Raw genomic sequence first — 17500 nt, 5'->3', positions numbered from 1 at the left:
ACATCACTAACTTCACTGTCACCAGTTAGGAAGAGCTTTACACTATATATTTTCTTCTTGCGTACATAAATCTGAAGAAACACGATCAGATCCCCTTCTCATTCCTCTCCGACAGATCACGTTCTTGTCTTATCTTGTCTTCTTCCGACGCTCTTTGCTTCATTTCGTCTAATAATGACTTGTTTCGATGTCTGAACTTCCCTAATCACATGCCGCGCAGTATCTCATTCCTGGGGGAAGTTTTCGCGTAATGAAGAGAAATTGTTGCGATGTTGGGTCGTTACTCGGTCCTTTTACTTTTAATGGACGATCGAAGGTACACAAGGAACGGAGGATAGGTTCGCGTGCTCACTGATCTTCCCTACAGACGTGGAACTAACGATGCCCCGGTTTTTAGACGCGAAATCAATGTTGTGTTATATGGGAGTGATTCATCTTGCCAACACATGAGTGACGGAGTGAAGGACGTGAAGATAACAGGGAGAGTTAAAGAAAAAAGACGACTCCTGTTCCTTGATTTACACACACTAGATGAAAAGTATTGAATGTGAAATCAGTATTATGCTATATTGCAGTGATCCGTCTTGCTTTCACTTGAGGAATGTCACGTAGGATATGGAAATAACAGGGATAATGAAAACGGTTTACATACAGAAGATAAAAAGTATTGAAATTGAGACGTGAAATTAATGGTATGAGAGGATAATGTCACAGAGGGCATGGAAATAACAGGGATGATGAAAACGGCGAGTCCAGTTCTTTTATTTTACATACAGGTGAAGAAATATTGGGAAAACATCGAAATTTAAACGTAAGATCATTGTTATGCTTTATGGGTCATCCGTCTTGCCAACATATGAGTAAGGAAGTGACTGACATGAAAGAAAATGCCAATCCTGCTCTTTGATTTTACAGGAAATATTGAAATTTAGAAGTGAAGTAATTCTTTATGATATATGAATGATCCACCTTGCTAACGCTGGTAAGATCGCAAAGGACGTGACAATAACGGAGGGAAGGAGGCGAGGCGTGAAGCTGATCCCCTAGAAAAGAAAATTCGTTTGAGTACTTGAATTACAAAGACTTGAGGATGAGATGATGAAGGACGTAAAAGGTAACTGATGGGAAAAGCCGACTCCTGCTCTGTTTACACACACAACTTGAAAATATTTGAAAAGCCGTAAAATTTAGACATGAAATCTTTACGGCTTAGGAGGCAAAGTGCTCAAGGTAACAGAGAGAAAAGAAGATGAGGCCGGTTTCTTAATTTGCATACAGAAGCTGATATAAATGCAGATCCTAAAAGCACAGAAATTTAGTCGTAAGATTAGCAGTAAATATACGAAGATTATTGAACACTTAAAGAACGCAAGGTTAATAACAGAAGTTAAAACATTATAACTACCTGTTCATTTACCTCTGAAAGCCAATAATGAAAGAAAATATTAAGAAAAATCACAAATATATATGCAAAGATTACCAGTCATACCAACACTTAAGGAAAATGAAAGTAAAAAGAGTGGAGATCAGAATGCTTTCTTTCACACACAGAAACTGGTAACAAGAAATATTATAAAAGATTGTACAGTTTTACACGTGAGATCTGTAATATTTGAGGTTCACCTGGTACCTGACGAGCACCAGGTTAAGGTAGCACAAGTAAAAATGCGAATCCTGCTTTCTCATTTGCATCTGACGACAAAAAGGAAAAGAATAAAGAATAAGAAGCACTGAAAGGAATTGCACCCTGAGGCTAATACCAAAACAAATGTATAAAAAGACAGTGAAATGAGAAGAAAAAAAAGGTTTCCCCCCTCATCGAGAGAAGGAAAAACACTAAAAATGGAAAAAATGAATGCAAAGTATATTAGTTCAGGACAGGAACCCCACCACTATCAAGCACGGGGGTCAAAATTCACCTGAGGAAAAGAAATAAAAAGAAAGAAAATCAACATGAGATTGCTGGAAAAAAAAGTAAAGACAACAAAAGCTTGGGTACGGGAAACGAAAAAAACAAGGGAAAAAAATTCACCACGTTACATTTAGTTCAGTGCTCCCTCTTCTCTCCCCTCTCCCACCCCTCAAACAACCGCCCCTCACTCTCCCCCATCACTGCATCATCCATCTCGTAAACTTTCGTATTACATTCTCTCACAATTTCGCAGCAAAATACTCGTACATTTCGCCTCCCAAGGTTTTTATCTTCACGTACTCGTACACGTGTCCGCCTCATTATGCACATCAGCTAACAAGGTACAGAGTCATCACACACACACACACAAACACACACACACACACACACACACACACACACACACACACACACACACACACACACACACACACACACACACACACACACACACACACACACACACACACACACACACACACACACACACACACACACACACTGCTAATCAAGTCCAGCCTGATCATTATGTACCTGAACATCAAACGAACTTGAAAGAAACTAAACACAAATTTAAAATATCGTGTGCATAACTACTACTACTACTACTACTACTACTACTACTACTACTACCACACCATTCACACCCAACCAGCTCTACAAAACTAACCACTTCCCCAAACCGCAGCGGCCGACCTGTCCACGCACTCTCAGCCCATTCAGAGCTTTTCATCATTGACAGCTCTGCGTTTCCGTTGCTAAGCCCCATTCGGTATCCCTGTTTCCTGTCGCATATTCCCAGCATTCCTAGCGCCCAGTAACCAAACTCTGAACCAGCGCCAGCCTTAATATTTATGTAGAAAATGTCCGCCCGTTTGTTGGCTCAAAGAAACGCCTCGAACTGTAAATTCGCGAAGGCGCATTAATATTATCCTGCGAAATGTGTTTGAACGCGGCAAAACAAATGAACGTCGCTCGGACTCCCCCATGCGCAAATGGAGCTTCCATTTTTAAAAGATACTGACGGGATGAGAGAGAGAGAGAGAGAGAGAGAGAGAGAGAGAGAGAGAGAGAGAGAGAGAGAGAGAGAGACGCATGGTTCTCCTCTCTCTTTACCACAAAAATATACCCAAGAAAAAAAAAATAAAAAGCAACATGAATAAGATCAGCAGACCGTACTGAGTCCACCCGGCAACAACAACAACAACAACAACAACAATAACAACAGTAACAAACAACGACAACAAAGGACGTCTTGAGCTCACCACAACATTACATATTTTGATGAGCGCCAGTGGAGAGTAATTTTTCTTCAGGATATCTTTTTTGTTTCCTCTGCCGCATTATTCGCATTTGACACCCCGGAAGGATGCGGAAGGAACGCGGAGCAAGGCGGTATTAAAGAGTTATTCTCACCTGAAGTGCAAAGGTGTCACGAGGGAAGGAGAAGCACGATAAAATTAATGTAAGAAGGATGAAGTGGAGGAGAAAAAGAAAAGGCAACGATGTGGAGGAAGGGGAAGGGTGTGGTAGAGGAAGGAGGAGGAGGAGGAGGAAGAGGAGGAGGAAGAGAATGCCAGGTTAGTACACCTCATAAATTGTACAGTCTTCCGTGTTTACCACACACACACACACACACACACACACACACACACACACACACACACACACACACACAAGGTCAGACAAACATAGCAGTCACTAAGAAGAACGAAAGATTTAAAACAGAAACGTGTGTGTGTGTGTGTGTGTGTGTGTGTGTGTGTGTGTGTGTGTGTGTGTGTGCCTTGTGCACAATGTAGATTCAATACCACACGCACACAGCTCATGTATACACGCAAAACTTTATAGTAATACGACTTGCCACGTGTGCATTCTTGTCTACAACACACACACACACACACACACACACACACACACACACACACACACACACACACACACACACACACACACACACACACACACACACACACACACACACACACACACGCAGCATGTACATATACACTTCAATATGTTATACCTTTTGGGACAATCGTGTGTGTGTGTGTGTGTGTGTAAAGTGTTTGTCTGTCTGTCCGTGTCTGTTTACCAGCCTGAGTAGAGCCTGTCCGCTTGTGTTCTGCCCCACTTGCATATTCATCTGTATTCCTCGTGCCTTCCTTTAACTGCAGAGAGAGAGAGAGAGAGAGAGAGAGAGAGAGAGAGAGAGAGAGAGAGAGAGAGAGAGAGAGAGAGAGAGAGAGAGAGAGAGAGAGAGAGAGAGAGAGAGAGAGAGAGAGAGAGAGAGAGAGAGAGAGAGAGAGAGAGAGAGAGAGAGAGAGAGAGAGAGAGAGAGAGAGAGAGAGAGAGAGAGAGAGAGAGAGAGAGAGAGAGAGAGAGAGAGAGAGACTACCAGTGCATGACTTCACTCTCGAAACTCTATTTATTTGCTTTTGTATTCAGGAGCACTAGACATAATCTTGTATTTCTTGTATTTATTGTGTGTGTTACGTGGCAGTTGTCACACACACACACACACACACACACACACACACACACACACACACACACACACACACACACACACACACACACACACACGAGGTTATAATTCCTTCACTTTTCTTTGCATCTTCTACAAATAAACATGATATTCTCTCTCTCTCTCTCTCTCTCTCTCTCTCTCTCTCTCTCTCTCTCTCTCTCTCTCTCTCTCTCTCTCTCTCTCTCTCTCTCTCTCTCTCTCTCTCTCTCTCTCTCTGTACTTCTGTACTTCACTGTTTTAGATTTTGATTTTCACAACCCATTAAACTTTTGTGTTCGCTGTGGCAGTAGTGGTGGTGGTGGTGGTGGTAGTAGGTGAGGATGATTAGTGTGTGTGGGTGTGTGTGTGTGTGTGTGTGTGTGTGTGTGTGTGTGTGTGTGTGTGTGTGTGTGTGTGTTGTTCATTAATCAAGTCACGCTGTTCATTATGAGACCTTATCTTGTTGACTCCTCCTCCTCCTCCTCCTCCTCCTCCTCCTCCTCCTCCTCCTCCTCCTTTTCCCGTTGTTATTCTCAGTTTAGAAATAATACATGACAATAAATTATTTGGACGAAGTGTATTTTTATGTATGTGTCATGAGTGAGTGAGTTTTTATAGCCTTGTGTGAGTGTTTTGTTTTTTATTTTTTTAGGCATGTGAGGGAGGAAGGGGAGAGTGGAGGAGGGAGTGAGTGGGACTGGGAGAACGGCAGGGAGGAGGGTGAGTGGAAGGGGTGATAGTGAAGGTCATGGTTTTATACTGTTTGCTGCATTGAAAAGAACGTCCTTCATCTGATGTTATGTTTTGGGCACGCACATAAAGCACACACACACACACACACACACACACACACACACACACACACACACACACACACACACACACACACCTTCACCTCCTCTCTCAACCTTGAAGCAGCTTGGCAAAGAAGGAAGAAAAATATAAAGAGGAGACAGTAGAGACAAAAAATAACAGAGAAAAAGACGAAAGATCAGAGAGAGAGAGAGAGAGAGAGCTGAGGTGTGAGGGTCTGAGCTTCCCGATAGCTAAGCCGCTTGAGTGTGAAAATTCTTGGAAAATTACCTCAGAACTACAAGAATCTTTGCAGCGAGGCGACCTTAGTGCAGCAGAGACGTGAGCACTACTAGACTTTGCACTCCCTTCTTTCTCCCTCCTTTATTTCCTCTCCTTTTATTCTCCTTTTTTCAGTGTTTATTCCTTCCTTACTCTCTAATTGCTCTTTTTGTTTTTTTGTCCTTTTCCAGTTTCCTTTTCTTGGTTTTCGTGGCGTCTTTACCCTTTCCCTTCCCTCCCATTCCCTTCCCTTCCCTTCCCTTCCCTTCCCTTCCGTTCCCCTCCGTTCCCTTCCGTTCCTTTGCCTCCGTTGAATCGTTCCCAGAATTAGTTCAAGCCGAGAATGAGGTTGAGAAAATATCACACCAGCTTGTATCATGGGGCCGCCTCTTTACCCTCCTCCTCCTCCTCTCCTCTTCCTCTATCTCCTTCTTCCTCTCCTCCTCCTCTTCTTCCCCATTTCGTTCTCTTCGTACTCCCCTTAGAACCTCAACCACCACCTGCTCTTCCTCTTCCTCCTCCTCCTCCTCCTCCTCCTCCTCCTCCTCCTCCTCCTCCTCCTCCTCCTCCTCCTTCTAGTATCATCCCAAAAAATCCTTACCTCTCTCTCCCTCGCTACATCGCACGCTCCCTGTCCTTTCCCCTCACTCTCGTTGTCCCACTCTCCCTTTCCCTCCGTTCCTTGCCCCGTTCTCCCATTCGGTCTCCCCTCAAATCGTTCTCCGTAATTTAGTCTCCCAGGACAGGCGCAATAAATCACTAGTCAGGGAAGTTTGCCGCCAGAGTAATTCGGAGTCACAATGAGGATATTCTGCCGCGCTTCTTATCCAGGCCATGAGGGAAGGAGGGGGTGAAAAGGGCAGGGGGAATAGTCGGTCAAGTTATGTTGTTACCGCGGCACTCTAGCGGCGAAGGAAATGTGTCCAGTCGCTCTAGAACACGAAAAGATCTGCGCCGTGGACTGAGATTGATTTTTTTCTGCTCTTTTTCTTTTTTCTTTTACCTTTTTCCCGCTCTCTTCTCTTTTTCAGTTAGGGTGAGGACGCGAGGGTGGTTAGGAGAGGATTGGTTGAGGGGAGGGAGTGTTGCGACCCGTTGACTCACTGGCTGACTGATTGACTGATTAACTGATTCACTGGTTTGGAGTGACTTTATTTTGGTGGTTCTGAAGGTCCTGACTTGTTAATTCACTGACTGAATAACTTTATGATTGAGAGTTTGAAGAGGATGAGTTTGACTTTTATGTTTTCTTATTTTTAAGAATGAATTGTCTGTCTACCTGACCAATTGAATACAGGGAAATAGAGGAACTGCTCATGTTGGACTGATGAATTCTTGCAACTTTTTTTTCTTATGTTTTTATGTTCAGTTGTTCATAAGTGACTGGTTGACTGACTTTGTTTTTCCAGATTGATTGAAAATGCTGCCAATGTCTTTTTAGTTTTGTGTAAGTTCAAAACGTGTAATAGTGGAAATAATTGTTACCAGTGCTTCATTTACTTAACGTTCTTATGTTTATTTGTTCAGAAGTGTTGAATTAGCCGTCTTTATTATTCAGATTGATGTAGAAGGTTGTCAACATCTTTCGAGGTTTATGTGAGTGAAAAAAAATTATTGTGGAATTAATTATTACCTGCGCGTGGTTTGAGTATGTCCGGTAAATTGTTTGGCGCGACAAGCTCACCTGATCAGAACAGCGGTATCTTTATGAACTCCCAAACACAAGTCAGATTTGAATAATAATGAGGCATAATTGAGTTACCTGTCATACCCTAGATGCCTTATTGAATGTTCAATTAATTACCGCTTTCTGGATCAATAACTTACTGCATTTCGTTATTAGTTCTTATAAGAAGTGTCTGTGTGATTTTTATATTGATTTCATCTTTTTACTGTTGCTGTTGCTTTAAGTTGTAGGTTAACTTGAAAACGAACTTATCGAGCACAAATATTATCAAAGAAAGCATATTATATTTTTTATCTATTTCCTTATTATGCCTCATTAATTTTGTCTCAGCCTATTCTATTTTAACTTTATTTTCATTCAGTGTTTGTCAAACCACCACCTATTTTCTTTATTCATTTTCTCTTCGTAAGTTTGTACCACGTAAATTTCTCCCCCACGAATGTTCCACACACAGGATTTCCCCAAAAGTAATTCCGCCACGGTAAATTATGTTAGGTCAAGTTAGTTCACTGGAATATTTCATGGGGTGAATTTATCAAGAGGGAGATTATGTTAGGCGATATTTTTGAGGGTGAGATCTACGTAGAGGCGTTATTACCATGGAGAGACGTGCTTCTCCTTAGACCCTACTGAAGGAAAAGCAAATATTGAGTCAGATGTTAGAAGATGCGACGACACACACACACACGCACACGCACACGCACACGCACACGCACACGCACACACGCGCACACACACACACAGATTCCATTTCAGTATCATCATCATCATCATTAAAGTAAATATGTGGTATTGCTATTTACATACATTTTATTAATTAATGTCTTCCCTATCAATGTTACAACGTGGAAAATGTAACGTTAATCTATGCAAAGTTGGTCTCTTTATTTATTGCCGTTTCGTTGAATTTTGCAGAGTGATTAAAGAATTGAATGAAAGAATAGATTGCAGAGTGAACGTTCCAGTGATTTAACTCGTTACCTAAAACTTATTGACTCATTTCGTCAAAGGAATTAAACAGTCACAACGCATCGCTCATGAAAATAACTCACTCCACCGTAATATTAATAAATCCCACTCTCCATTTTATTTCTTCCCTTTAGAACATCATAGGTATCATGGAAATAAAACTGTGATATTTGATTTTCCTTTGTGTCAAAAGAAACGAAATTTCGTAGCTTTACTTGTCCTGAATATTTTCTATCTTCCCAAACACCAATGTAATATGTGACAAGCAGATATCAAATCAAAGTTAAAGTTTAGTTTGCGTTGTGGGATAAAAGAAAGTCTGCTCCTCTTGCCACTTCTTGCTCTTTCAAAGCTACTGAAATACAACTTGCAAAAGTGAAACACGAAACTAATATTTAATTCTCCTTCCCTTGAAAGAAAGAACACCACTGATATTTTTAAGAGTTAAAACCCGAGGAGTGTTCCTGCCAGGCGCCCTCCAAGAATCGCAATGGATGTGCCCTTGAGTTAAAACGGATGCGACGTCTGCACGTTTTTGCTCGCGGGGAGACGTGCGCTGCTTGAAACATGGCCGCGCTAAAAAATATGGCTTCATTATCCCACGCAATTGGCCTTTCACGTTCCGCCTGTGACACAATCCCACGTTCACCTTGTGTAAGATCCATAGCATCTGCAATATTGGATCCTACAACGTACACCAAATTCCACGTCATTATCCCTCACAACTGCACTTCCACGTTCGTTCTGTGACACCGCCACGTCCTGAGATCCATACCATTGACACTATTGGGTCTTACAGGGGCATTAAGTCCTGAGCATCTATACACACTGCCTGCCATTTATCTTGTCGGGAGGGGAGCGAACCGTGTCCCTACTGAATGCTGCGTTTGGGTACATGGCAGCGAAAGTCGTCTACGAGAGTGAGAGCTGCCGTGTATCTCATTTCACATCACTTGAGACTCCTAATTTGCTCTAGATTCTAACCTTTCTCGTCCTCAGCCTCGGAATTTCCCAGAACTCCTCTCAGTGGCCGTTAGATCTCATACGCAAGCCGGAGGTAGTCTCAGAATACTCTTAAACAGCTATCAAGACTATCAGATCCTCCCTTGAGACCTCAGCACGTTTCTCAAGACACGGGGTTAATTTTCTCACTTCAACCTCTTTTCCCGACTGTGGCCAAGGTTACGAAGGTCTAAGTCATCAGCATGGGTCTTGGCATGTATTTTAGGAGTTTAGTATATACTTCCATGTCCTCCCAGCAGCCGCACGAGCCATTGAGCGCATCCATAGGGCCTTTCACTCGTCTGCCTTCCTCCCCTTCCGTGGTTTCTCGGCTCCACATCACATATTCAGAACACTTGCAGCCTCCTGGAGCAGCCAAATGCCCTGGTTACTTATATACGGTTTTTTTTATCTGCTTTCTCTCTCTCTCTCTCTCTCTCTCTCTCTCTCTCTCTCTCTCTCTCTCTCTCTCTCTCTCTCTCTCTCTCTCTCTCTCTCTCTCTCTCTCTCTCTCTCTCTCTCTCTCTCTCTCTCTCTCTCTCTCTCTCTCTCTCTCTCTCTCTCTCTCTCTCTCTCTCTCTTTTTCCTCTCTCTCTCTCTCTCTCTCTCTCTCTCTCTCTCTCTCTCTCTCTCTCTCTCTCTCTCTCTCTCTCTCTCTCTCTCTCTCTCTCTCTCTCTCTCTCTCTCTCTCTCTCTCTCTCTCTCTCTCTCTCTCTCTCTCTCTCTCTCTCTCTCTCTCTCTCTCTCTCTCTCTCTCTCTCTCTCTCTCTCTCTCTCTCTCTCTCTCTCTCTCTCTCTCTCTCTCTCTCTCTCTCTCTCTCTCTCTCTCTCTCTCTCTCTCTCTCTCTCTCTCTCTCTCTCTCTCTCTCTCTCTCTCTCTCTCTCTCTCTCTCTCTCTCTTTCTCCTCGTCTTCAGAAATTTCCTCCACTGTCTATGTTCGTCGTTTTGAAGCCTCATTCAGAAGGCTTCGCTAGGCTGGTTTGCTTTATTGTTCTCTGGTTTACCCGTCCGCTAGCTCGATGGTTCCCGGCGTAACATCAACATATTCTATCGCTATTTAATCTTCCCCTCGGTTACATAAACATAACATCACGTCATCAGCTGGTCTTGTTCCTCAAAAGCCACGATATGTTGAAGTGCAGATAGGGAAAGGAGGGGAAAAAAATAATAAGTGATAAATATTCTGTCATATATGGGACGCCCTCATTAATTCATCTTTTTTGTAGTTTTTGTTAGTGTTTTTCTCCCTTCTCTCTCTCTTTTCTTCGGAGGTGGAGGGGGAACGGAAAGGAGGGGTGGGGTAGTGGAGGGGGTTAGAAATCAATGTTACTGGGATTTACATGTCTAGCAAAAAAAGTTTCAATACTAAGAGGATCAGTATTCTCTCTATATATTTTGCTCGGTTTGCCTCCTCTAAATGTTTCGATTTTGAGTCATCCATCATCACATACATATGCATACACACGTACTGTCTCTCTCTCTCTCTCTCTCTCTCTCTCTCTCTCTCTCTCTCTCTCTCTCTCTCTCTCTCTCTCTCTCTCTCTCTCTCTCTCTCTCTCTCTCTCTCTCTCTCTCTCTCTCTCTCTCTCTCTCTCTCTCTCTCTCTCTCTCTCTCTCTCTCTCTCTCTCTCTCTCTCTCTCTCTCTCTCTCTCTCTCTCTCTCTCTCTCTCTCTCTCTCTCTCTCTCTCTCTCTCTCTCTCTCTCTCTCTCTCTCTCTCTCTCTCATGATGCATATGCAAACCTTTTCTTCTATACTGTTACAGTGTTACATGTTTGAATAGATTCGTGTGTATGGGAGTGAGAGCTTAGAGGGACGGACATACAGACACACAGATGGAGGACGTGATGCAAAGAAATCATAAATAAACTGCTGTGGTAAAGGGAAAAAGGAAAAAAAACTCGTAACTCCACATGTGCAGTGAACCGGAAATAATGTGTTTATGTACCGAAAGGAATATTTTGAAAAGACTGCTGGAATATGCTTTTTATTTTTCTTTCTCTCTTTCTCACTTTCCCTCTCCCTCTCTCTCTCTCTATCTCACTCCCACCAGAACACTAAGGACATTGCCGGCAGCCTGAGTATTCCCCGCCACACACACGCAAAAAAAAAGGAAAGAAAAAAAAGAAACCAGCAACACCCAAATCTCAAAGGCTTCTTTCCTCCTTTTCCCTTCCTTTCACTCCCTGCTGTTTATCTCTTCCCTCTTGCCTCCTTCCTTCCGTCCTCTTCCCTCTCTCCCTCCCTCCCTTCCTCTCTCTCTCTTTCTCGCTCTCTCTCTCGGCGCTTAACACTAGGCTAACCAATTTCCCTGCTGCTAACAACACATGCCCCTCCTACTAAACACGAAAAAAAGTCATATACATGTTTAATGTCACTTGGCGGAGCATTCCCTTGATCGCACCTCACTGCAGCACCTCACCACACGACACCACACCTCACCACACCACACCACACCACACCACAACACTACAACACCACCACATTATATCGCACGGAACACCACTGCTAGTATGCTCTGGTGAATGTCGCCACGTAATAGCGCACACACCGTATACTTCACCACACCAGCAGCAGTGTAATCAGCGCCACAACGCACACACCACCATCGCCACCGCCACACACCACCACCACCACCACCACCACCACCACCAGCCTGGGTCCACATTACAGCTCACTGCTTGACATCATTAACCTAACACGCCTTGCTTTGCTTCGCTGTTCCACATACCACATCACTCCCAACAGCAAGCCAGACTGCAGCACACACACACACACACACACACACACACACACACACACACACACACACACACACACACACACACACACACACACACACACGGGCGTCAAATGTACTAATCCACACAATACTTCATTTTTGTTTTTCCTGTATCGATTATAGACCAATTGATCGCATTTTAATAGTAATTCTTATTTTAGTATGCTATAATGCTCGTAAATCTACACGCCTCGCCTCGCTTGAATTCTAGAAAGTTGAATTTGCGGGAAAATGTAACTACTCATGTTGAATTCAGAGAACCGCCCGGCGAGATGTCAAAACCGAGGCTTTTTCCGTGATTGGTCCCTGCTTTGTGTGTGTGTGTGTGTGTGTGTGTGTGTGTGTGTGTGTGTGTGTGTGTGTGTGTGTGTGTGTGTGTGTCAGTTAGTTCGTGCGCCATTTTATTTCTGCACTTTATGATAACAAGCTCTCTTTTTTTGTGCCCTCAGATCGTGTTGCGTGTTTTAACAGGTTTGTACTGCTAGTTTTTTTTTTTTTAATATCACACTCTTAAAATTGCCTCGAGTTGCTCAATTTCGGACATTAGTGCTTTCCTTTTCCAGCCTTTTGATGCATGAGCGATTACGTTTTTACTCGTTTTTTATAATTTTTTCCGTATGAATGAAAGTATTTTATTATTTTCTAACTTTTCGACGTGAGCACGAAAAGAATGCCTTCCTTTTGTAGGTATATGTATTATGTTGCCTTTTCAGTTTTCCTTTGCTTTACATGTACGTACACTTGTTTTACTTTTCTCGTAATTGCAAGTAAGCACGCTACCTTCTTATTTTCAAGGTTTGTGACACTTATATTATAATTTTCCTCGTCTTCTAGTTACAAATATACACTTTACATCCGGCCCTTAATTATCTAAAGCATTCTTGTGTACCGCGTTTATACACCCTTCACTTCAAGGCGTTTAGTGCCGCGGTTGAGGAGAGCAAGGATACTCATCTCACTGGCAGGAGAGGAGAGGCCCTTAGGTGGGTACTTACCAGAGGAAACTAGAGTGAGGACGCACCACACTGCCCACGCCTGCACGCCCGTCATGGCTGGCTGGGATAGCGGGGTAGTGAACTGTGGTACTGGTGGTCCGTAGAGTTTCCTGGGCACCAATAAGGTCAACGCCACCCTGCAGTGTCTCGCCGGACCCTGGGACGTGTGGCTCCGGGTAACTTGCTTAAGACACAGGGAAAATAGTGCACAGTTTCCCGGCGACACTATTAATACTTTTTCACTGTTTTGTTTTGTGTTTCCGTGCTGTAAAACTCACCACCACTGCAAGTTGTTTGTTTGAAACGACTCTTAACACTACGGTCTGTAAAAGTGATTAATGATATATCAGTCGTGCTTATTTCCACACGGGGAGTTTCTTCACACGCCATCACCATCATGACACCTCGAGAAGCCCCTGCCAGGAGGAGGAGTGCCCGCTGCAGGGGTCGCCAGGTGGCCGGGTGGTGGCGAGGAGAGGCAAAGAGAGGCACCGCTGCTCCGTCCGGTGTCTGACGCCCGACTGTCCCCGGCTGGGTTCTCGCGCCTCCTCCTCCTCCTCCTCCTCCTCCTCCTCCTCCTCCTCCTCCTCCTCCTCCTCCTCCTCCTCCTCCTCCTCCTCCTCCTCCTCCTCCTCTTCCTCCTCTTCCTTTTCGTAGTCTTCCTTTCCTCTTCTTTTACTCTCTCTCCTCTTGCTTCTCTTCCTTTACCTTCTGTTCTGTGAATTTCATCTTCTTCCTACTCCAACCTCTCTTCCTATTAGTCCTACGTACTTTCCATGTTTTCTCCTTCTCCTCCTCTCCCTCGCCCTTCCTTTCCTCCTCTTCCTCCTCCTCCTCCTCCTCCTCCTCCTCCTCCTCCTCCTCCTCCTCCTCCTCCTCCTCCTCCTCCTCCTCCTCCTCCTCCTTCCTTCTCTCCTCCTCCTCTTCCTCTTCCTCTTCCTCCTCCTCCTCTTCCTCTTCTCTTCCTCTCTCCTCTTCCTCTTCCTTCTCCTCCTCCTCTTCTCCTCCTCCTCCTCCTCCTCCTCCTCCTCCTCCTCCTCCTCCTCCTCCTCTTCCTCTTCCTCTTCCTCTCTCTCCTCCTCCTCCTCCTCCTCCTCCTCCTCCTCCCCTTCCTTCTTCTTCCTTTTCTATTCTCTCTTCCCTTCTATTTCATTCCTCTTCCTCCACGTACTTTACCTTCCTTTTCTTCCCCCTCCATGAATTTTAGCCTTTTCTACCTATTCCAGCTCCTCTTCCTCCTCATCCTATTCCTTTTCCTCCTCCTTCCCACTTGCCCTCCACCACACACACCCACACCCACCCACAGCCACCCACACCCACCCTTCACGCAGAAAACAAGTCGCCAACGTGAAATTCCAATAAGTGGAAATATATGGGTAATGAAAACCAGCTCAATGAAACCTATTCCCAGATCCTTCCCTTGGGCTGCCGCGAGAAAGGAGGCACATTACCCGGGGCTTCACGGCTCATTCCTGCTGTAGGCCTATCCTTGAGCCTAGCCAGAGAGCAGTTAAAGTTTACTAAAATCGTGGAACATATTTCTTCGGTCTTTCCCCTTTTGCCTTTATCCCCGTCACCTCTTGGTTTTTTTTGTGTTTTCTTTTTCTTTTTTTTTTTTTGGTGGGGGGAAGGGGGAAACGTAGTAAGGATGGATTTTTCGCTCCTATACCTCCCTTCCCTCTTTTTATTCCTCCTACTTCTCTTTCCTTTTGTCTACATTTTTCTATTTCTGTTTCTTCTTCTTCATCTTCATTCATTTCTCTTCCTACTGTCCTTTTTCCTCTTCATTTACCACTGTCTTATTTTTCTTGTTCCTCCTTCTCCTCCTCTTCCTCTTCGTCTACCTTTTTTCCTTTCCTTCTTCATTCCTATCCTCCATTACTACCCCCCTTTTCCTCGCCACATACCTCTTTTCATCTTTTTTCTTTCTTTCTTTCTTTCATGTCTCTTCTTCAAACTCCTTCCTCCTCATGTTTCTCTTTAAATTTTATGTTTTTCCTCCTCCACCACTACCACACCCTTTTCCTCCTCCTCCTCCTCCTCCTTCTCCTGCGTCTGTCGCATGGTGCCGCAACTCAAATCACCCTTAAACTAATTGAATTTCACCGATCAAGAGTGGCACCGTCAGCGCCTTCATCTGATTGCATTAAGGGCACTGGGCACGGAGGAACTGACGCCGAGAACCCACGCCCAAACCGAGTGAAGCCGCCCGCCCACCACCTGACGCACAAGTGGGCGCCGTCAGCAGAATGTGAGAGTGTTCGTCAGGGCGTCTCTCGGGGCTTGATTTGATGGGGTATGCCTGTTTTATTGCCTCTAGTGCACTCGTAGGTGGCAAAATGTGTGTCCTTTCTTTCTTTCTCCTGCTAATGCGGTGAGTTTGTCTGAAAGCCTCGCGTTATGAGATTGTTGAGAGAGAGAGAGAGAGAGAGAGAGAGAGAGAGAGAGAGAGAGAGAGAGAGAGAGAGAGAGAGAGAGAGAGAGAGAGAGAGAGAGAGAGAGGCGGGGAAGGAAGGATTCATGTGTATTTTAGGTGGTAATAGTGATAATGTTAAGAAAAAAAGTAAGAAGTGTTGTATTTGCAAAACTTTCTCTAAGACAAAGGAAGAAATACAAGCGTAAAATAACAGGAAGAAATGACTAAGGAAAAGAAGAAGAAATAATTAAAAGAAGCACTTGTCTTCACTTGTCTTACACACATGCATTCGCAACATGAAAAGGAAGAGAAAAGACAAAATAACAAGGTTACAAAGATAATAATGATAGTGATAACAGTGGTAATGGTGAAGACAGGAGAAGAAGAATTAACTCTAAACAAACCAACCAACAAAGGAAGAGAAAATGTAACCAAAACAAAAGGCAACACAAATCAATACCAGCAACTAACGAACGGGTGAACGGATGAACGAACGCACCAACACCATTGATAGAAAAATTCACACAAAAAGGGCATCTCATTAAAAACAATAACAATAAAAAGGAAAAAAATCATATAATCTTCATTGAAGCCACACATGCAGACTACAATCAAATTTATCGAAAAAAGGGGTTGGATACAAACTAACAGCCTGATTGGAACGCCAGTCGGCAAAAAGCAAACAAAAAGTACTGTCTATTTGAATTGCGTGAAAGCTTACATCTGTTGACTGTGCTTGACTGCGGGCCATTTCTCTCTCTCTCTCTCTCTCTCTCTCTCTCTCTCTCTCTCTCTCTCTCTCTCTCTCTCTCTCTCTCTCTCTCTCTCTCTCTCTCTCTCTCTCTCTCTCTCTCTCTCTCTCTCTCTCTCTCTCTCTCTCTATGACTTTGCTTTTCAAGAGATAAATAGACAGATAGACAGAGATACATTATATACAGAGGACATATATATATATATACACACACACACATACACACACACACACACACACACACACACACACACACACACACACACACACACACACACACACACACACACACACACACACACACACACACACACACACACACACACACACACACACACACACACACACACACACACACACACACACACACACACACACACACACACACACACACACACACACACACACACACACACACACACACACACACACACACACACACACACACACACACACACACACACACACACACACACACACACACACACACACACACACACACACACACACACACACACACACACACACACACACACACACACACACACACACACACACACACACACACACACACACACACACACACACACACACACACACACATGCGCACTGAGATAACGCTAACGTGTGCGTCTATGCTTATGCCTTTACGTTCATGCATAAATGCGCGTAGAACTGTACGTGCACAAAGGAAAATTTTCATAATGTTCATAATGGTATCCGGAAGACCACTATGTTCGACTATAACAACATTTACACTCCATTCTCATTCCTAAACGACGGCGCATTGTGACCCCGTTGCTGCGGTGCTCTGAAATCAATCATTGGCTTATTCCTCCTTAAATAAAAGTCACCTGAAGTTTTTTCAAGTTAAGATTAAAGGAAACTTAACCAGATCCTGCTCTCAGTGTTACAGTAAACTTGAAGGAAACACCATCTGGTCCTGTTTCCGTCTTGAGCTCAAAGAAACACCCGTACTTTTAAGCGCCTACTTTTCAAACCTTACCTTCAGAATTAAGAAACTGCGGCTCTCGTCGTCATCATTGCATTAGGTTTTCAGGAAATACTGTCTGGTTCCGGTCTCGTCTCAACACTGAACTCAAAAGAACCTCCCCCTTTTAGACTACGAATGGCAGAGTCTTTTTTTTTTTTTTTTATCCCGTTCTCTTCGCTACTATAAACTTAAACACCATCTGGCGTCGTTCTCATCTTAAGCTAAAAAGAGCAGCTCGGTTTTTAAGGCTTATTTATCATACAGTCCCTTTAGGAAATATATTTATATATTTCCACGTAAAATACTCAAACTACAACGAGTCTTATCGCCGTATTAGTCCTTCCACTGCTGCTGACACATTTTGCTTTATCATAACCCCAGTGACGTCTGTCTTTATGTTCAGCAACCA

At 43.8% G+C, this 17500-nt stretch overlaps 2 protein-coding genes across 3 annotated transcripts in view; one reads left to right on the top strand and one right to left on the bottom strand.

Annotated features, from left to right (window-relative positions):
• The window catches only part of LOC123519522 (zwei Ig domain protein zig-8-like), a 258133-nt gene extending 244686 nt beyond the window's left edge, over positions 1 to 13447 (bottom strand). Inside the window, exon 1 of the mRNA XM_045280882.1 lies at positions 12931 to 13447. Within this exon, the coding sequence (XP_045136817.1) occupies positions 12931 to 12985 (55 nt within the window). The 5' untranslated portion in view covers positions 12986 to 13447. The remainder of the gene's footprint in view (positions 1 to 12930) is intronic.
• The window catches only part of LOC123519523, a 225821-nt gene that overhangs the window by 149591 nt on the left and 58730 nt on the right, over positions 1 to 17500 (top strand). The gene's annotated exons all lie outside the window — the stretch shown is intronic.

The sequence above is a fragment of the Portunus trituberculatus genome, chromosome 45 (assembly GCF_017591435.1).
Source record: "Portunus trituberculatus isolate SZX2019 chromosome 45, ASM1759143v1, whole genome shotgun sequence".
Taxonomy (NCBI): Eukaryota; Metazoa; Arthropoda; class Malacostraca; order Decapoda; family Portunidae; genus Portunus; species Portunus trituberculatus.
This window is presented reverse-complemented; position numbering and strand designations above follow the sequence as displayed.